Consider the following 20,996-nt stretch of genomic DNA (forward strand, 5'->3'; position numbering starts at 1 on the left):
AGCAATACTGGTGATTTTCAATCTCATTAAATGTATTATTAAAGAATCAGTAGGTGAGAGAAACATGTAAATAAGCTGACATGTTCTAATTTGACTGTGGCTCTCTTATCATAGATACAATAAAGAAGTTTCATCATTACCTGGTAGTACGTGTGCAAGAATGAGAATGGTTGATGAATACAAGTCAAACACACAGTACTGTTAAAACTACAAGGAGAAAAAAAAAAAAAAAATACAGCTATGTGATACTCCAGTGCCGCTGAAGCATTGCAGAATGTGATGACACACACACACATGTACGTGAAACTGAAAAATTTCTTTTCAAGAAAATTACCTGGATAAGTGAGGCTGGGAGGAAGCATGGAAGCAAACACTAGGTGAAGGAGAATTTAATGGGAAGCATGGTGAATGTGCACTTAACTGTAAGGTATTTGTTGTGTCACGTATGTGCAGATTCTAAAAAAGAGCAGATGACAACTACGGAGGTCACAGCTTGGGAAATTATGGTATCTTCTGGTCAAGTGAGAACAAGCAGTGTTTGCCGCATAATATGCAAATTCAAAGTGTGCCTGAACAGTATTTCCTTTTCAAAATGTTGACATTACAGGACACAGGCCTACAGTCTTCTGATACACCTGTCACAACGTATTATCACTCCCATACAAGGCTACTAATTCCCAAGGCAGAATGCTCAGGAATCAGTATGCACAGGGACTCCTGTGAGCTTCTGACTGGCTCAGCACAAATCTCATGTGTCTTCTCTCGGCACTGGTTCTGCCAGCTCCCATCCCACATCAGGCACACATCTTATGAGTCATATGGTGAGATGTGGATGCAGATCACATTTTTTCCTCACCCCCTTCACAATAACTGCACACCACTGAGACAATCAGACTGGGATTAAATGTGCCTCCGTGAACTGACAATTTTTCTTATTTATACATTAACTTTCTCTAAATACTGGATTGGTCTGTTGTATGAGAAACACACCTTTGCCAATGGACTGGAACATGGAATCCCACCTTAATATTTCCTGAATGTGTGACCTTCATGCCACTATTAGAGAGTAAGATGTGGTGCTGCTTTGGAGAAAGAAATATTCCTACAAAGCTGGGATATATTTTCACAGAGCACTGCATCAATCTTTCAAAACTTTGCCAGGTAATTCATCCTTATTTTTTTGACTCTATAAATGTACCTCAATCATCATTCATTTCATTACAGCCCATTAATATGATCTCTGGAAGAACAAGACATTTTGTAGACAAGTATGACATTGTTTTGGAACGGAATAGATATTATTCCCTAATTTTACTTGTTATTGGAGATTGCTAAAAACAGACCTATTAAAAATGAGAATCTCATACGATGCTTTACTATAGTGCCCTAAGGTAATTAGCTAGCACATCTTACATACATAGAGGCATGTGCTTCATAGAAATCTTTCACGATGTGTGTGTACTGAACTGGTTCCTTCAGTTTACTATATCGGTGTCTCAGCTCAGTAAACAGTCCCAGTTTATTGTCGACATACACTGGCACTGAGATTCGCGTAAAGTAAACTGAAGCGGGAGGACACACTCAAATTCTCACTGGTGCTCAGTTCCCGAGGGAAATAACGGACATATTTTTAAAAGTTCATGCCACCAACAATGTAATCTAATGAGTAAAATCAAGAAAAAATATCGCAAATATATAATGTAACACATAAATTATGTGCATAATAAATTCCCAATCACTAGTAGATTACAAGAGTAATACTCAAGTAATCCAATACTGGGAAATACTGCAAGTAATAGAAATAAAACTAACTAGCTTCAACACAAGTTCTCTAAAATTAACAATAAAAACTTCAATGCAACCAAATCTGTAGTGAAAATACTCAAATCAGACAGTTTTAGTAAATGGTCTACTTTTCTTAGCCCACTGGCCTTTGAGCAGATCTATAATAGAGGGGGAGGGGAAATAAGAAACAAAAAGACGGAATTACTTAGAAAGCACACACTCAGTGCCCAGAGATTTCTGTACTGCAAGTATAGTAGTCCAAAACTGAATAGTAAGACTATCAGAACAAAAATTTTCGCCCATCAAGCACTTTCCTAAGAATCGCCGACAACCTGACACGCACAGAAATGATCCCAGCGACAAATTTTAATTGACCCGACTATCCCGTAACGAGATCTCCACTGAACCCCATTTCGGAGGACGAGGAGAAAGTAAACAAGAGGACGTCGATAATTCCCCCCTCCCACCCCCCACCTATAGAGTTCTAAGATCTTAGCATAGCCGGATATGAGTTAGGGAAATCGTTAACAGGGACAGGAGTACAGGTGGCAGGAGGTGGAGATGGGGGCGGGCGGGGGCCGCAGACGACTGACCGGCCTGAGTACCTGGCATCTGGCTCGGATCTGCAACAGAAAAGTTCAGGGAGTGGCATGAGCAAACAGGAGATACTTATTGCTAAGTATGCACATCGTATTCAATTCATATCATCTGGGAACACAGGTCAACATTATTTTTATTACAAAGAATGTTAACAGTGTGCTTTGCCAAGTCGTGGGAGCTGAATTTGCAACTTAAATATTTTTCAGATTTAATTGCTAAAGAATAATCAAAATATATACTGGGAAATACACAACATGGCCCTCAGGTCAAATTTCTACCTCAAGAAATGACAGCGAGTTCATTACGGAGACTCTCGGCTACAATTTCAGTGTAAATAAGTGGTACTTGTTCAGAGATCCAGCAAAGTTAGTCCCAAAATAGTAATTCTCACAGTGGGAACAAATCTGGATCTGTTCTGATTCCTCATGCAGCTAATCAGAAGGAAAAATGAGAACCTTAAAACTGCTACAAACTTGTAAATGCAAGTAGTATGTGTGTGGAGATGTCAAGATATCACAATTTTTCTCAGCTCAGTTAACAAAGCACTGCCACTTTCAATGCAAGTCGAACAGCAGACAGAAAAAAGGCTATTAATTTAAGAAAATGAGCTGCTCTTGTTGACCCCAAAAATGTGTGCCTCAACACAAACTTTGTGAAAACCACAGACAAAACTACAAATGGGCCAGTAAAGCAAAATGAAGGGAAGAGTATTTGCGAGACTGCAAATTAAGGAATTAATGAGTCATGAACATTTTGTTGATTTGCTGATTGATGTTAAAATTGGCAAGGCTATCTTTCATGTGTCTGGAACAACTTTTCAGGAAACCACAGGGCAGAGAACTGTTATAAATACTGTGCAAGAACTACAGAGATCATACCACATTACAGGATGTATCTTGTCACTTTAAACTACATTTATCGAATGATCACAGGGATATCTTCCCAGATAACTTTGGTGGCATTGGTGATAAACATGGGGAACACTTTCACCATGACATGTCCCAAATTGAGAATCTTCATCAAGGCAAATGGAGTACCACAATGTTGTCGGATTACTGGCTTTCCAAGTATCACAAGAAATTTGGAAGGAAATATTATTGTGTGATTCTTTACTTTTCTTTATTCTTATTTTATTCATTTCCTTGATTTGTTTATGTACAGATAGATTTTGTTGTTGTTTGCATTTGGAAGTCATGTTGTTTGCCAGAGACATATAATACATATGCTGCAGTAGTAATTTACAAAAACATCATTATATGAAAATTGAGGCTTATACACAAATTCTGAAATTAGACCTGGATTGAGGACTGATCTGAAGTGGTTGGTGGAAGAAAGTGGTAACCCACAAGAGCATATTTTGAGTTGCTGTATATTACATGTTTGACTGAGTTCAAACAGAATACCATAGTACACAGTATGGCAAAAAATTATATAGTAATTGTACTCTTTCTAGTAGTAAATACTGGAAAAGTTGTTGCTAGCATGCAGTGCACTCAACAATACAACAGATAGTGTGACCAAACTAATCTTTATTAAATTGAGAGTTAGCACTGTCTTCTGCTGACCCCTTCAATTATCTTGCAGAAACACCTCATATTGTTCTCATAAATGAAAAAATGTTTTGTGACTGTTCACCAGTGTACTTAAAATTGCTCCAAAAGGAAAAGTAAATTGTGAAGATCGTAGAATGACATCACAGCTCTCCAGTGTTTGCTTTCAGGAGACGAAATTCTAAGCACTGTTGGAAAGCACATATACTTAGCCTTCTAAAGTGTAAGTTCGTTGCTCAGGGAGGAAGGAGCAATCTCCAAGTTGAGATGAGCCACATGCGCTATAGACAGAAGGACACAGAGATCGCAGCAGGTGGGTGCATCTCAACCTGTGCTCTTTACTTTCCAATCACTTGCTCTTTCCTCTCAGAGAAATGAACTAATAATTCCAAAATCTAGGATAGTTTTACTGTACAGCATCATTCATAAGTAACTCCAGGGTTTCACAAGACAACTGCACAAAAACTATGAGAGAGACAGCAACATTGACACATATCAATGGCTGGAGCATCTCTCCAAGTTTTTGACTCACATTTCAAGTGTGCAGTATGGGCACCATTTGCTTTAATATGATACTCAATCTCTTGTTGTATACCTCCTACCACGTCACAGACAATATCGGCTAGTGCATTACTTGATCCTTAGTTCCAACTCTTGCAAATTAAATGGTAGTGGAAGCAGGAACACATTATCTTTGACATAACTCCTTAAGAAAAAACAACATGGAGTTATTGAAAATATCTCATATTTTTTTGTTTATTTATTGTCAGTCTAGTATTTGGTGCTGACAATTGTCAGCAGCATTTTCTTTACGACCGAAAAAATATTTTTCAAAATACATTTATCCTCTGCCATTCAGTGTTTTGTATTATTTAATGTGACTTCTATTTTTTCATATAATTTAACTTGCTTTATATATTGCTTTCTTATCACAACCAAAATACATTTGCCAACAACAGTCATATAATTATTTAATTATACGACAGTTTAAATCTGCATATAAATTTAGAGATCATGTGCTTGTCAATGGCAATGTGCTAGCATCCAAATATTTTTTTTAGTTGTTTATTTCATAGGCTATATTAAGGAAAGTTGCTACTCACCATATAGTGGAGATGCTTGGTCGCAGATATGCACAACAAAAAGACTATCACAATTAAAGCTTTTGGCCACTGGCCTTCATCAACAATAGAAAACACACACACACACACACACACACACACACACACACATACACACAAAACTGCAGTCTCAGGCAACTGAAACCACCCTGCAAGCAGCAGCACCAGTGCATGATGGGAGTGGCGACAGGTTGGGAATAAGGAGGGGCTGGGGTGAGGATAGGGAGGGATAGTATGGTGGGGGTGGCAGACAGTGAAGTGCTGTGCGTTAGACAGAGGGCAGGGGAGAGATCGGGAGGGGTGGGGTTTGGGAAGCAGTGGAAGAGGAGAGACAGGGTGTAGTGGTGCAATGATGGCTGTGCAGTGCTGCAATGGGAACAGGGAAGGGGCTGGATGAGTCAGAAAACTGACTAACAAAGGTTGAGGCGAGGAGGGTTGCAGCAACATATGACGTATTGCAGGGAAAGTTCCCACCTGCGCAGTTCAGAAAAGCTGGCGTTGGTGGGAAGGGTCCATATGGCACAGTATATAAAGCAAACACTGAAATGTAGGATATCATGTTTTGCAGCATGTTCTGCAACAGGGTGGTCCACTTGTTTTGGCCACAGTTTTTCCATCCTCGATTTTCCATTACCTGACATATCATTTCATTTCTATCACCAGCATTATTGAAATTTCTAAACGGAGGAATGATTTCAGCACCAAGGGTTTATGAGAACTTTTGTGAAATTTTCAATGTATTCTTTGTTTTTCGGTCAACCTGTTAATTCAAAATAACATCAAGACTTTTTTTTCAGATATGTGAAAATTTCTATTTCTTCCAAAATATTTAGCAGACTACCTTTTTCAGTGGTGTGTAGGATTGACAAGCATTGTAATATATTACAGACTGCGTGTTTTTGTTATTTCAGGTGTCAGCTAAATGAAGATGCCAGTGATATTAAGTTGTTTCCTGAATATTGTTTTCAAAGTTCATCCTGTCCCTCCTACGTACATTTTCTGACAGCTATGATATTTCAACTTGTTAACACCTGAACAGGTAAACTTACAGGAATGTTCTACGCAATGATACATTTGTACTGGTTTGCCTGTGTTCTCAAGTTTGTTTTCAGCTTTGTTTTTTGAAAAGCAAGTTTGATTTTATCTGAAATTTTTCTCTGATTTAGTATGACAGTGAACTGGCCTTTTGGTTATCAGGTGCAATGCTGAACCTGGATCGCATTCACTTATTACATTTTCACAATTGTGACTCATAGGAAGGGCAACATTTGCTCTTTCCTCCATAGCTTCAACACTTATTCCAAATCTCCTTCACCTGATACTTCTCAACTTTTTGAGCCATCTTCCTAGACGTCAGTCTCCACCTCTCAGATGGCTCCATAAGCACGTCTGCCCATATCGAGCGCACAAACCACCAACAATAACTCTACTTTGACAGCTGTTATAGACTCCATGTTAAAATATCTCTTCCTTACAGCCTCACAACCCAACGTCGCGTTAACAGTGGAAAACAGCAGTTGTCAAAATATAGTGATAACCTTACCAGAGTCTTTACTGACAAAATACCCTACCCAGCTCATTCATAAACAAATCTCCCACACCATCTGATCTTCTGGTACAAGCAAACCTATTAACCGGCCACAAATCGGCACTCTGCTGATCGTCAGTATCACCCTACCCTCAAAAAGCTAAACCACATCCTCCATAACTTCAGCTACTTCTAGTTGTGTCCTGAGATGAGGATCTCCTATCCAAAATCCAACCCACATCCTCCAAAGTAGTGATCCACTGCCCACTCAACCTGCAAAACATTCTCATCCATCCTAGTCCAGTCATACTCCCAATCCCTGCTTCCCACAGTTCATTCCATTGTGGTTGGCCCAAGTTCACGATCTGTCTTCATTTCCTACATAATAAATGGTAGGACCACGTGTGAAAGCAGCAATGTTCTACATTATTATATTGCAATTACTGTACAGCATTCTGTATGGGCACGACAGGCAGTCTACTCACACGAATGGCCACTGCTAAACTGTGGCGAACCACAAACTTCACCAACCAATATGCTGTGCACCACAGCACGTATGACTTCAACGGCTGCTTCACTACACAGGCCATTTAGATACTCCCTTCCAGCACAAATTTATCTGAACTATGAAGATGGGAACTGTCTCTCCTTTACAAAACAGACGGAGCTGTGCATCCTGTTGTGACATTAGGAAGATGCAAGGCTGAATCGGGTGCATGTATTGACAGCTGAGGAAGTTAGTTAGGCAAGCCAGGCAGGGCCCAGCAGCTGTATTAGTCTCATGCTGACATCAGTAGACGACACTGCTCTTTACAGCACAGTGATTGGCAGATGCCCGAAGTATGAGAATTTTGGACCACAAGTCAGACAAAACATAGATACCGGCTCTGGCCTCATAGTTGGAAAAACCTGACCAATAGCGTGAAACCTGGAAGGCTAATTGCCATGGCTGACTTCATTAGCCAGGACAGGTATAAAATAAGACAAAATATGAGGTATGACCAAAAAATAGAGTGAATGAAATTTATAGCAGCAACTACTGATGCTAGAACCATTTAATGTAATTTATCTGACAGCCTGATCTGTTAAGACAAGCAGTGTCAAGACGGAATAAGTTCTGACTTGTCAGTCAGCATCCAGAGACATTAGAGTGAGGTTGTGTTTTCCATGTCTGTCGTGCATTGTGGCTTTCGAACAATGCTTTAACAATGATTTTATCTTGGAACTCTTTCATTTGGTCCCTGTTTGCATAGAAAAACAGTAATATCAGAAAATTGAGTCCACCTTGATGCAAAAAACTTTGTTATTCGTTTATTTGTTTGGGAGAATAAAGAAATAAACGAATAACAAGGTGATTTGCATCGAGGCAGACTCAATTTTCTGATACTGACGCATTAACATTAAGTTCTGTTTTAAGTCGCAAAAAGTGCCAAAGAAAATCATAAAATGTTGAAATTGATGTATGTCCATAATACTATAACTCTGAAGACCATTTACAAGTGGCATCAGTGATAAAACCAGAAATGAGTCAGTACAAGACTAGCAACGTACAGGATATCCATTAACCCCAAAACCAGAAGAGAACGAGCAAAAGGTGACAAAAATTGTTTGTTCAAACAGGTGAATAACTATTTGAAAGACTAGCAAAGAATTTAACATTTTGTATGAGTCTGTGCCAATCATTTTAACTTATAGTCTGTAAATGAGACTTGTAGTTGTTGTGGTCTTCAGTCCTGAGACTGGTTTGATGCAGCTCTCCATGCTACTCTATCCTGTGCACGCTTCTTCATCTCCCAGTACCTACTGCAACCTACATCCTTCTGAATCTGCTTTGTGTATTCATCTCTTGGTCTCCCTCTACGATTTTTACCCTCCACGCTGCCCTCCAATGCTAAATTTGCGATCCCTTGATGCCTCAAAACATGTCCTACCAACCGGTCCCTTCTTCTCATCAAGTTGTGCCACAAACTCCTCTTCTCACCAATTCTGTACAATACCTCCTTATTAGTTATGTGATCTACCCATCTAATCTTCAGCATTCTTCTGTAGCACCACATTTTGAAAGCTTCTATTCTCTTCTTGTCCAAACTAGTTATCGTCCATGTTTCACTTCCATACAAGGCTACGCTCCATACAAATACTTTCAGAAACGACTTCCTGACACTTAAATCTATACTCGATGTTAACAAATTTCTCTTCTTCAGAAACGATTTCCTTGCCATTGCCAGTCTACGTTTTATATCCTCTCTACTTCGACCATCATCAGTTATTTTACTCCCTAAATAGCAAAACTCCTTTACTACTTTAAGTGTCTCATTTACTAATCTAATTCCCTCAGCATCACCCGATTTAATTTGACTACATTCCATTATCCTCGTTTTGCTTTTGTTGATGTTCATCTTATATCCTCCTTTCAAAACACTGTCCATTCCATTCAACTCCTCTTCCAAGTCCTTTGCTGTCTGTGACAGAATTACAATGTCATCGGCGAACCTCAAAGTTTTTATTTCTTCTCTGTGAATTTTAATACCTACTCCAAATTTTTCTTTTGTTTCCTTTACTGCTTGTGCAACATACAGATTGAATAACATCGGGGAGAGGCTACAACCCTGTCTCACTCCCTTCCCAACCACTGCTTCCCTTTCATGCCCCTCGACTCTTATAACTGCCATCTGGTTTCTGTACAAATTGTAAATAGCTTTACGCTCCCTGTATTTTACCCCTGCCACCTTCAGAATTTGAAAGAGAGTATTCCAGTTAACATTGTCAAAAGCTTTCTCTAAGTCTACAAATGCCAGAAACGTAGGTTTGCCTTTTCTTAATCTTTCTTCTAAGATAAGTCGTAAGGTTAGTATTGCCTCACGTGTTCCAACATTTCTACGGAATCCAAACTGATCTTCCCCGAGGTCTGCTTCTAACAGTTTTTTCATTCATCTGTAAAGAATTTGCGTTAGTATTTTGCAGCTGTGACTTATTAAAATGATAGTTCGGTAATTTTCACATCTGTCAACACCTGCTTTCTTTGGGATTGGAATTATTATATTCTTCCTGAAGTCTGAGGGTATTTCGCCTGTCTCATACATCTTACTCACCAGATGGTAGAGTTTTGTCATGACTGGCACTCCCAAGGCCGTCAGTAGTTCTAATGGAATGCTGTCTACTGCCGGGGCCTTGTTTTGACTCAGGTCTTTCAGTGCCCAGTCAAACTCTTCACGCAGTATCTTATCTCCCATTTTGTCTTCATCTACATCCGCTTCCATTTCCATAATATTGTCCTCAAGTACATTGCCCATGTATAAACCCTCTATATACTCCTTCCACCTTTCCGCCATCCCTTCTTTGCTTAGAACTGGGTTTCCATCTGAGCTCTTGATATTCATACAAGTGGTTCTCTTCTCTCCAAAGGTCTCTTTAATTTTCCTGTAGGCAGTATCTATCCTACCCCAAGTGAGAATATCCTCTACATCCTTACATTTGTCCTCTAGCCATCCCTGCTTAGCCATTTTGCACTTCCTGTCGATCTCATTTTTGAGACGTTTGTGTTCCTTTTTGCCTACTTTGTTCACTGCGTTTTTATATTTTCTCCTTTCATCAATTAAATTCAATATTTCTTCTGTTATCCAAGGATTTCTATTAGCCCTCGTCTTTTTACCTACTTGATCCTCTACTTCATACCTCAAAGCTACTCATTCTTCTTCTACTGTATTTCTTTCCCCCATTCCTGTCAATTGTTCCCTTATGCTCTCCCTCTGGTTCTTTCAGTCTATCCAGGTCCCATCTCCTTAATTTAGCACCTTTTTGTAGTTTCTTCAGTTTTAATCTACAGTTAGATTGTGGTCAGAGTCCACATCTGCCCCTGGAAATGTCTTACAATTTAAAACTTGATTCCTAAATCTCTGTCTTACCATTATGTAAGCTATCTGATACCTTTTAGTATCTCCAGGATTCCAGTTTTAATCTACAGTTAGATTGTGGTCAGAGTCCACATCTGCCCCTGGAAATGTCTTACAATTTAAAACTTGATTCCTAAATCTCTGTCTTACCATTATGTAATCTATCTGATACCTTTTAGTATCTCCAGGATTCTTCCATGTATACAACCTTCGTTTATGATTCTTGAACCAAGTATTAGCTATGATTAAGTTATGCTCTGTGCAAAATTCTACCAGACGGCTTCCTCTTTCATTTCTTCCCCCCTATCCATATTCACCTACTATGTTTCCTTCTCTCCCTTTTCCTACTGACAAATTCCAATCACCCATGACTATTAAATTTTCGTCTCCCTTCACTACCTGAATAATTTCTTTTATCTCATCATACATTTCATCAATGATGACTAGTGAATGCAAAATTTGACCAACAACTTTTGAGTGATGAACAGAAGGAAAATTGTGTGTCACTGTCACAGAGTTAAAGGACCATCTTTATTCAGACCTGGACTTCATGTCCAAAATTGTAACTGGAGATGAAACTTGAGCGCGTGGGGAGGGCAAAAATTCAGCGTTTCCAATGGAAAACCAGTTAATCAATTGCAAACATCAAATTTTACAAGGGCATTCTGCAATTTTTGCAAAAGGATGTATGAAGAAAGGCAAAAATTCAGCGTTTCCAATGGAAAACCAGTTAATCAATTGCAAACATCAAATTTTACAAGGGCATTCTGCAATTTTTGCAAAAGGATGTATGAAGAAAGAGACCAGAAAAGTGTGTCGATGTCTTCCTTTTTCATCATGACAATGCTCTGTGCAGCACCACACTTTTGATTCAACAATTTTTTGTTGGTTAAATTGTTCTGTCCATATCCGCCTTACTCAGCAGATGTAGCACCATGCGACTTCTGACTCTATCCAAAAATAAAAAATTTTCTCAAAGGAAAATGTTTCGACACCATTCCTGATATTGAGAGACCCACAACAGAGCACCTGAGAACAACCTTCCACAAGAAGCCTTCCAGAAACGATTCCAGTCATGTATTCGACATAGAGATGTGTGTTCCATGTAAGCTTATTACTTTGTTTCTAATAAAATTATTAACCGTATTTTTCTGATCACACTTCGTATATTAAAAACTAAACCCACCTAGTAACAGAGAAGCCAGTAACATGGTTACAAAGACAAAATTAAGGCAAGTGCATAGTGAAGATGAATCCCTAATATGAAGTGTAATTTTTATGTTACTTAATGTTAAATATTTTTTCTACATAACAATCTTCAAAAATTAATATTTCAATAATGCCTTAAGCGATTCTTACAAATGTGGTGTCTATGGAAAGGTTACTGTGAGCACTACTACTTTTTTTTTTATATATATATCACCTATTTTGAATTACAGGATGGGGCGTACATCCCACATGTAAAAATCTGAATTTTCTCATAAATACAAGGCATGTTTTTTAAGTAAATAACATTTTGAAATAAAAATAAAACTAGTAGATTTTTCTTGTCAATTTCATTTTTACATGAGAGCCTGTACTTTAATCTACTTTTTTACATAATTCCCAAAAATGTTCAGTGAGTATCGTAACTGAAATGCCTCCTCCTCTGATTTAGAATCCTGCACTCTGTGAAATAAACGTTGTAATTTGTTTTCTTACTCTACTGGTGTGAACTTTGGCTGAAATTTGTTGTCACATCAGTGAAGTGTGTAGAGAAAACATTATGAGAGGTAGAGTGGTACATTACTGATGATTTGATGCTGAAAGTGATGAGAAAGTGAGAGAGATGATTGTCTAATCAGGTGGCAGATTTCTATAAGGATGATACTCAAAATCTGGTTCTATGATGTGATAGGTGCCTTAATATTGCCGAGAATTATGTAGAGAAGTAGATTAAAGTACAGGCTTTCATGTAAAAATAAAACTGCTAAGAAAAGTCTACTTGTTTTATTTTTAATTTTAGTACCTACTTTAAAAAAACGTGCCTTGTTAAGATATGAAAAACAAGCTATAGGAGATGCATGACACTCAGTGGCTGAAATGTGACAAACTTGTGATTGCTATTAGTATGGAAGTATATATTAAACATGTTGAGGTTTGGATAAGCACTGTATTCATCATGTTGAATCATACTATGTAGGTATTTATATAATAGAGGGAAACATTCCATGTGGGAAAAATATATTTAAAAACAAAGATGATGTGACTTACCAAACAGAAGGGCTGGCAGGTCGATAGACACACAAACAAACACAAACATACACACAAAATTCAAGCTTTCGCAACCAACGGTTGCTTTGTCAGGAAAGAGGGAAGGAGAGGGAAAGATAAAAGGATGTGGGTTTTGAGGGAGAGGGTAAGGAGTCATTCCAATCCCGGGAGCGAAAAGACTTACCTTAGGGAGAAAAAAGGACAGGTATACACTCGCACACACACACACACATATCCATCCGCACATACACAGACACAAGCAGACATTTGTAAAGGCAAACTCTGGCCCAAACTCTTTGCCTTTAGAAATGGGATTGTTTCGACTCAGGTCTTTCAGTGCTCTGTCAAACTCTTCATGCAATATCATATCTCCCATTTCATCTTCATCTACATCCTCTTCCATTTCCATAATATTGTCCTCAAGTACATCGCCCTTGTATAGGCCCTCTATATACTCCTTCCACCTTTCTGCTTTCCCTTCTTTGCTTAGAACTGGGTTTCCATAAAAGCTCTTGATATTCGTGCAAGTAGTTCTCCTTTCTCTAAAGGTCTCTTTAATTTTCCTGTAGGCAGTATCTATCTTACCCCTAGTGAGATAAGCCTCTACATCCTTACATTTGTCCTCTAGCCATCCCTGCTTAGCCATTTTGCACTTCCTGTTGATCTCATTTTTGTGTCGTTTGTATTCCTTTTTGCCTGCTTCATTTATGGCATTTTTATATGTTCTCCTTTCATCAATTAAATTCAGTACATAAATCATCTAAATTGACGATTTTGCAACCGGAACCACTGTTATCGAAATTATACACTTTAGGGTCCAAATCAGAGTCTTTCCATCTAAAATCAACTGTTTTGTGTCTCTTAGGAGATTTTTTAGGCATACGCTCAGTATGAGCCATTTAACAAACTATTTAGGTATGTTGCTGCAACAACAGACATTGGCAATACTCTGTTCAAAATTACTTGAACAAAAGACCTGCTGGAGCTCTGCATACAAACAAAAATACTGCTGTGAATAAGGAAATCTTTGAAAATAAAGAGGAAGCTATAAAAACATCAAAATTGTGAAAAACACTTCATCAGTAAGAGAATTAACAAAATTCATTTGTTGATGATGTGATACCTCACATCCATGTTTAGTGAGGATAAAAAAACATCCTTTAAAAAACAAATCCTGTTCACCTCCAAGCAAGCAGTCTTTTTCACACCGGATAAACATTGCTACTTATTGTTCTGCACAACCTGGGCCCTCACTATGAAAATTTCTCTGGTTATAATGTGTTGACAGGAAGAGTAGACAAAAATACACAGATGATCATAAAGCATGGTAACAGATTATAAACCCAGTATCCTACTCCTCGTAACAAAACCTGGTAAGTGACCACTTTGTGGTGGACATACCATCGAACAGAACATTATGTGACGCATTTAACTCTTAAGTATCTTGTGTTTGTAATCTCCATCAGAGTTAAAGCTTGGAGTACATGAAAATATGATTTACTGTTAAGATTCCACACTCATATTTACACCTAACTCCAACAAGAAACAGTTTCTTGTTTGTCAACATTTTCCTAGCATCATCATAAATTATGTTTAAAATTTGTTGATGTGGATACTAAAATGAACACAGAGTGCAAGACTTGTAGAACACACTGATACCAGTTTCATCTACGTACATCAAAAAATCTGAGAGTTTGTGTGAGCCGAACGAAAGATCATGTGTGTGTCCACTGAGAGATGTGGAAATTCTGTTCCAACCACGAGGTGCACATACCAAAGTAATTTTGAAGAGAGTATAGGATAAAAAAGGAAAATGATGAAGTAGTCCCCAAAGTAATGCTGACTGGTGTGCACTCCACATCACATCAGAGGGTGCTAACCAGGTAGCTCACTGTGTGTGGCTTGAACACAAGGAGACTCTCCACACAATCCAGATAATGGCAACTACAGTGTAAGATCAAAAGAAGTGCCTCCCACAGGTGAGAGTATTAAAATCCTAATGATAAACTGCCGAAGAACTCTTAACGAAGTCCCAGAGTTTGAAGCACTCATGAAAAGCAGTGAAGCTCACGTAATACTAGGTACAGAAAGCTGGTTGAAACTGGAAATTGATAGCAGTGAGAGTTTTGGAGAAAATTTAAATGTATATCAAAAGAATAGGCAAATAGGAATTGGAAGTAGTGTATTTGTCACAGTAGACAAAAAACTCAAATCCACTAAGATAGACATTGAAGCTGCATGTGAGATTGTTTGGTCAAGACTTAGTATCAGGGGTGGACATGAAATGATAACTGGATCCTTCCATCGCCCACCAGACTCATCTTCTGATGAAACCGGAAACCTCAAGAGAAAATCTCAGTTCACTTGTATGTTAGTTCCCCAACCATACATAATTATCAGTGGAGACTTTAATCATCCAACAACTAATTGGGAAAATTACAATTTTGTTAGTGGTGGGTGTGATAAAGACTTTACTAAATGCCTTCTCTGAAAGCTAACTAGAACAGATAGTTTGGAACCCCACTCATGACGGAAGGAAATATATTGGACCTAATGGCAACAAATCGATGCGACGTTTTTGAAGATGTCCACATCGAAACCGGTATCAGTGATTATGATACAGTTGGGGCAATAATGATTACCAAAGTACAAAGGCCAACTAAAATAAAAGAAAGATATATATGTTCAGTAACCTAGATAAACAATCAGTAGTGTCATATCTCTATGAGGAAACTGAAACTTTCAGCACAGGTCAGGGGCATGTATAGTAACTCTGGCTCAAGTGTAAAAGAATAGATGATCACGCACTGGACAGATATGTACATAGTAGAACAGCTCATAATGGGAGGGAACCTGCATGGTATACAGTCACTGAGTGGTCAGCGCAACAGACTGTCAAACCAAAGGGCCCGGGTTCGATTCCCGGCTGGGTCGGAGATTTTCTCCACTCAGGGACTGGGTGTTGTGTTGTCCAAATCATCATCACTTCATCACTATTGACGCGCAAGTCACCGAAGTGGCGTCAAATCGAAAGACTTGCACCAGGCGAACGGTCTACCCGACAGGAGGCCCTCGTCACACGACATTTCATTACACTGTAAAGAAACTTCTAAAGAAACAGAGATTACCGAATAATAGATGTAAAACCAAGCATAGGGCTATAGATAGAGATATGCTGAATGAAACGCATTTGGCTGTCAAGAGAGTAATTTGTGATGCCTTCAATGAATACTGTAGCAGAATATTGTCAAACGACATTTCACAAAATCCAAAGAAATTCTCGTTGTATGTAAATGCAGTTAGTGGCACCAAAGTTAGTATCCAGGCCCTAGCAAATGAGACAGGAACTGAAAATGAGAGTAACAAAACGAAAACTGAAATGCTTAACTCTGTTTTCAAATACACTCCTGGAAATGGAAAAAAGAACACATTGACACCGGTGTGTCAGACCCACCATACTTGCTCCGGACACTGCGAGAGGGCTGTACAAGCAATGATCACACGTACGGCACAGCGGACACACCAGGAACCACGGTGTTGGCCGTCTAATGGCGCTAGCTGCGCAGCATTTGTGCACCGCCGCCGTCAGTGTCAGCCAGTTTGCCGTGGCATACGGAGCTCCATCGCAGTCTTTAACACTGGTAGCATGCGGCGACAGTGTGGACGTGAACCGTATGTGCAGTTGACGGACTTTGAGCGAGGGCGTATAGTAGGCATGCGGGAGGTCGGGTGGGCGCACCGCCGAATTACTTAACACGTGGGGCGTGAGGTCTCCACAGTACATCGATGTTGTTGCCAGTGGTCGGCGGAAGGTGCACGTGCCCGTCGACCTGGGACCGGACCGCAGCTACGCACGGATGCACGCCAAGACCGTAGGATCCTACGAAGTGCCGTAGGGGACCGCACCGCCACTTCCCAGCAAATTAGGGACACTGTTGCTCCTGGGGTTTCGGCGAGGACCATTCGCAACCGTCTCCATGAAGCTGGGCTACGGTCCTGCACACCGTTAGGCCGTCTTCCGCTCACACCCCAACATCGTGCAGCCCGCCTCCAGTGGTGTCGGGAACGGAGGGACGAATGGAGACGTGTCGTCTTCAGCGATGAGAGTCGCTTCTGCCTTGGTGCCAATGATGGTCGTATACGTGTTTGGCGCCGTGCAGGTGAGCGCCACAATCAGGACTGCATACGACTGAGGCACACAGGGCCAACGCCCGGCATCATGGTGTGGGGAGCGATCTCCTACACTGGTCGTACACCTCTGGTGATCATCGAGGGGACACTGAATAGTGCACGGTACATCCAAACCGTCATCGAACCCATCGTTCTACCATTCCTAGACCGGCAAGGGAACTTGCTGTTCCAACAGGACAATGCACGTCCGTATGTATCCCGTGCCACCCAACGTGCTCTAGAAGGTGTAAGTCAACTACCCTGGCCAGCAAGATCTCCGGATCTGTCCCCCATTGAGCATGTTTGGGACTGGATGAAGCGTCGTCTCACGCTGTCTGCACGTCCAGCACGAACGCTGGTCCAACTGAGGTGCCAGGTGGAAATGGCATGGCAAGCCGTTCCACAGGACTACATCCAGCATCTCTACGATCGTCTCCATGGGAGAATAGCAGCCTGCATTGCTGAGAAAGGTGGATATACACTGTACTAGTGCCGACATTGTGCATGCTCTGTTGCCTGTGTCTATGTGCCTGTGGTTCTGTCTGTGTGATCATGTGATGTATCTGACCCCAGGAATGTGTCAATAAAGTTTCCCCTTCCTGGGATAATGAATTCACGGTGTTCTTATTTCAACTTCCAGGAGTGTATTTCTTTAAAAAGGAAAATCTAGAAGAACTGCCCAATTTAAACCTTGTACCACTGAAAAGATGAATGAAATAAATAATAGTGTCAGTGATGTTGAGAAACAGCTGAAATCATTAAAACTGAACAAAGCTCCAAGCCCCAATGAAATCCCTGTCAGATTCTATATTGAATATGCGGCTGAGTTAGCTCCTCTTCTCACTACAATTTGTCATAGATTCCTGAAACAAAAAACTGTGCACAGTTCTTGGAAAAAGGCACAGGGCACTCCCATCTACAAGAAGGGTAGTAGAAATTATTCACAAAACCACTGTCCAATGTCCTTGACATCAGTTTGTTGCAGAATCTTAGAACATATTCTGAGCTCAAACGTAATGAGGTATTTTAAACATTATAACCTCCCCAATGGCAACCAGCACGGTTTTCGAAAACATCAATCATATGAAACCCCACCACACTTTTCTCACATGACATACCAAAAGCTTTGGATCAAGGTAACCAGGTAGATGCACTGTTTCTCAATTTCCGAAAAGCATTTGAGTCAGTACCACACCTACACTTACTGTCAAAAGTACAATCATAAAGGATATCAAGAGAAATTTGTGACTGAACTGAGGACTTTTTGGTAGGGAGGACACAGCATGTTTTCTTGGATGGATAGTCATCATCAGAGGTAGAAGTAACTTCAGGTGTGCCCCAAGAAAGTGTTGTTCATGTTGTATATTAAGGACCTCGCTGATAATATTAATAGTAAAATCTGGATGTTTGCAGATGGTGCAGTTATCTATAATGAAGTACTATCTAAGAGAAGCTGCATAAATATTCACTCAGATCTTGATAACATTTTAACATGGTGCATAGAAAGGCAACTTGTTCTAAATATGCATAAATGTAGAATTTTGCAATTCACAAAATGAAACAATGCGGTATCCTATGTCTATAATATCAATGAGTTACAGTTGGAAGTGGCCAACTTGTACAAATACATTGGTGTAACACTTTGTAGGGATGTGAAATGGAATGATCACATACGTTCAGTCATGGATAAAGCACGTGGTAGGCTTCGGTTTATTGGTAGAATCCGTTTACTAAACAGATTGCTTACAAATCACTCGTGCGGCCCATGCTAGAATATAGGTCAAGTGTGTGGGCCCCACCCCGATAGGATTAACAGGGGATATTGAAGGTATGCATAGAAGGACTGCACGAATGGACACAGGTTTGTACAATTCATAGGAAAGAGTCACAAAGATACTGAAGGAACTGAACTGGAAGACTCTTTAAGATAGATGCAAACTATCCTGATAAAGTCTATTTTAAATGTTTAGGCTAGGTATATACTACAACCCCTACCTATCGCTCAAAAAGGAATCGTGAGGGTAGGATCAAAATAATTACTGCACACACAGAGGCATTCAAACACTCATTCTTGCCACCCCTAGACACAAAAATGGAACAGGAAGATATCATAATAATTTGTACAATGGGACGTACCCTCTGCCATGCACCTCATGGTGGTTTGCAGAGTAGTTGTAGATTGTGTGTCAACTTACAAAAGTGCTAATTAAGCAACAAGTCTGGTAGTAAGGCTCAAGTTTTACAACAAACATAGAACTACTGTTTGCAAGACCCAAATTTGGATAGCATTCGAGAATCCATCTTTCCTACAACACACAAACCTCTGACAGTCGGGGCCCAAGTGTTATCCGACGCATCACACAGACTTAGGAAAGGATCTGGAAGCGCAGCCCAGCTGCCGCCAGTGCACTCACCCTTGACCGTCCTGACGATTATCTGGCCGGGAACACTGTTGCCGATGGCGTTGGTGGCGCGCACCTCCACCTTGTAGTGCGTGTCCGGCTGCAGCGACTCCAGCTGGAATGTCGTCGCCTGCCCTTCCAGCTTGTGCTCCTGGCACGGGTATGGTAGTAGCCTCCACTCCGTATCGTACTTCTCCACCTGTGGGACAACGGGAGGAATTTTACAGGAAATTACTAACGCAATCAAGCACGTTCAGTACAGAATTACTGTCCAGTTACTATATGTGTGGACTTTGCTTTTAAATTACGAGACAGTTTTGCTGGCCATTACTTACAACTTGTCAACAATAAGTTGGCGACTTGTGCATTGGGAATGACAGGACCCGTGCCTTGCTGCCTCGTTATGACCTCCGAGGGAAAGGAATGGTGAGGGGAAGATAGCATCAGTCGGTTGCCACAGGCACCATTACCATTAACAATGTGTACAGTAGCACTTTGCACCAGGCGAAGGCTAACATTGGCAGTATTCAGAAATAAATGAATATCTTCCAACTAGTGCCAATGTTTTTTGCTTCTGGCAGCACTAGAAAAATTGTCAAACTATTGTGGTCAAGTAGCAGCATCAGGTGGCAAAATGTGTAGTTCTGCTGATAGACACTTAAAGATAGTCACACCATCTGGTTGCTGGAATTAATAGTTCCTTTCCTGTGGTGGGGTGGGGATGAGGGGTTAAAATGGAAGGCCAGGTCACTCAGACCCCAGGATGTGATGTGATTAGTGTTTTAGTGCACTAACTGAAGAGGTTACCAGTGCCTGGGAAGAGAAAGACCCTCCTGTTGTGAGGACAATCATATTTCTTTCTTTGGCAATGTTTTCTCCTTTATGTACTGCACTTTTTGTGTAGTACTTAGTGATCTACTTCCTTGCAGTCTGACTTGACTTTTAGCAATACTAAAAGTACATTTGATGACTATTTCGTGTGCAAATTTTTCTGCACATACTTACAGCAGCCAATGAACTCTTCACTTTCTTTCAGTTTTTGGTGACCCTTTTTACACAGTCATTGACTTCTTTTTAAGTGTTCACTGACATTTTTCCATGTTGAGCAATGTCCCCCCCCCTTCAGTGTAGCAAAGCCCTCCCTATGTTTGCAGATTATGTTCTTTGTTTGGCTACCTTTTTTGTCTACTTCAAGATACTTTTTCTTTATCTTACAATTTTTCTTCATTTAATGACCTTTCTTCTTGTTTGGTTACATTTTTAGTGTTCAACTGTTTCATTTCATTGTTCATCAATCAAATTCTTTGATTAGCCATCTTCTCTCTACGTTTTGCAATATATTCCTGCATTTATCTAAAACTTTTACTATTCAGCTACTGCGTTTTCGTATTTAACTATCTCTTCCCATTTCTTCAAACTCATATCTGCTTTTCAGCAATCTTTATGATATAGTTAACAACCATCTCTTTCCTGCTATTTTCTGAACATTCTTTCAGCATTCCATTTCCCAGTGTACAGAAACCCTTCACATGGGACTCCCGCTGACCCCACAACAGTTCGGATTAACTTACTCTTTCTTTTTAACAACTTTCACCTTATCCCTTTCTCCTCTCATAAAAAGAAACTGTTAGTTCTGAAAGCTAGAAACTGTGTCACTTTCACTTTTATATGTGCCTAACAGGAGTTCTGCACAT

General features: G+C 40.0%; 1 protein-coding gene across 4 annotated transcripts in view; it reads right to left on the minus strand.

Moving 5' to 3' along the window:
* LOC126291686 (fasciclin-2) overlaps positions 1-20,996 on the minus strand; it is an 856,801-nt gene that overhangs the window by 59,009 nt on the left and 776,796 nt on the right. For all 4 annotated transcript variants that reach the window (XM_049985310.1, XM_049985309.1, XM_049985308.1 and 1 more), the window contains exons 13-14: positions 19,315-19,501; positions 2,391-2,408 (exon numbers count right to left, since the gene is read on the minus strand). In XM_049985310.1, coding sequence (XP_049841267.1) covers positions 2,391-2,408; positions 19,315-19,501 — 205 coding nt within the window. The remainder of the gene's footprint in view (positions 1-2,390; positions 2,409-19,314; positions 19,502-20,996) is intronic.

Source organism: Schistocerca gregaria, chromosome 9 (assembly GCF_023897955.1).
Source record: "Schistocerca gregaria isolate iqSchGreg1 chromosome 9, iqSchGreg1.2, whole genome shotgun sequence".
Lineage (NCBI taxonomy): Eukaryota > Metazoa > Arthropoda > Insecta > Orthoptera > Acrididae > Schistocerca > Schistocerca gregaria.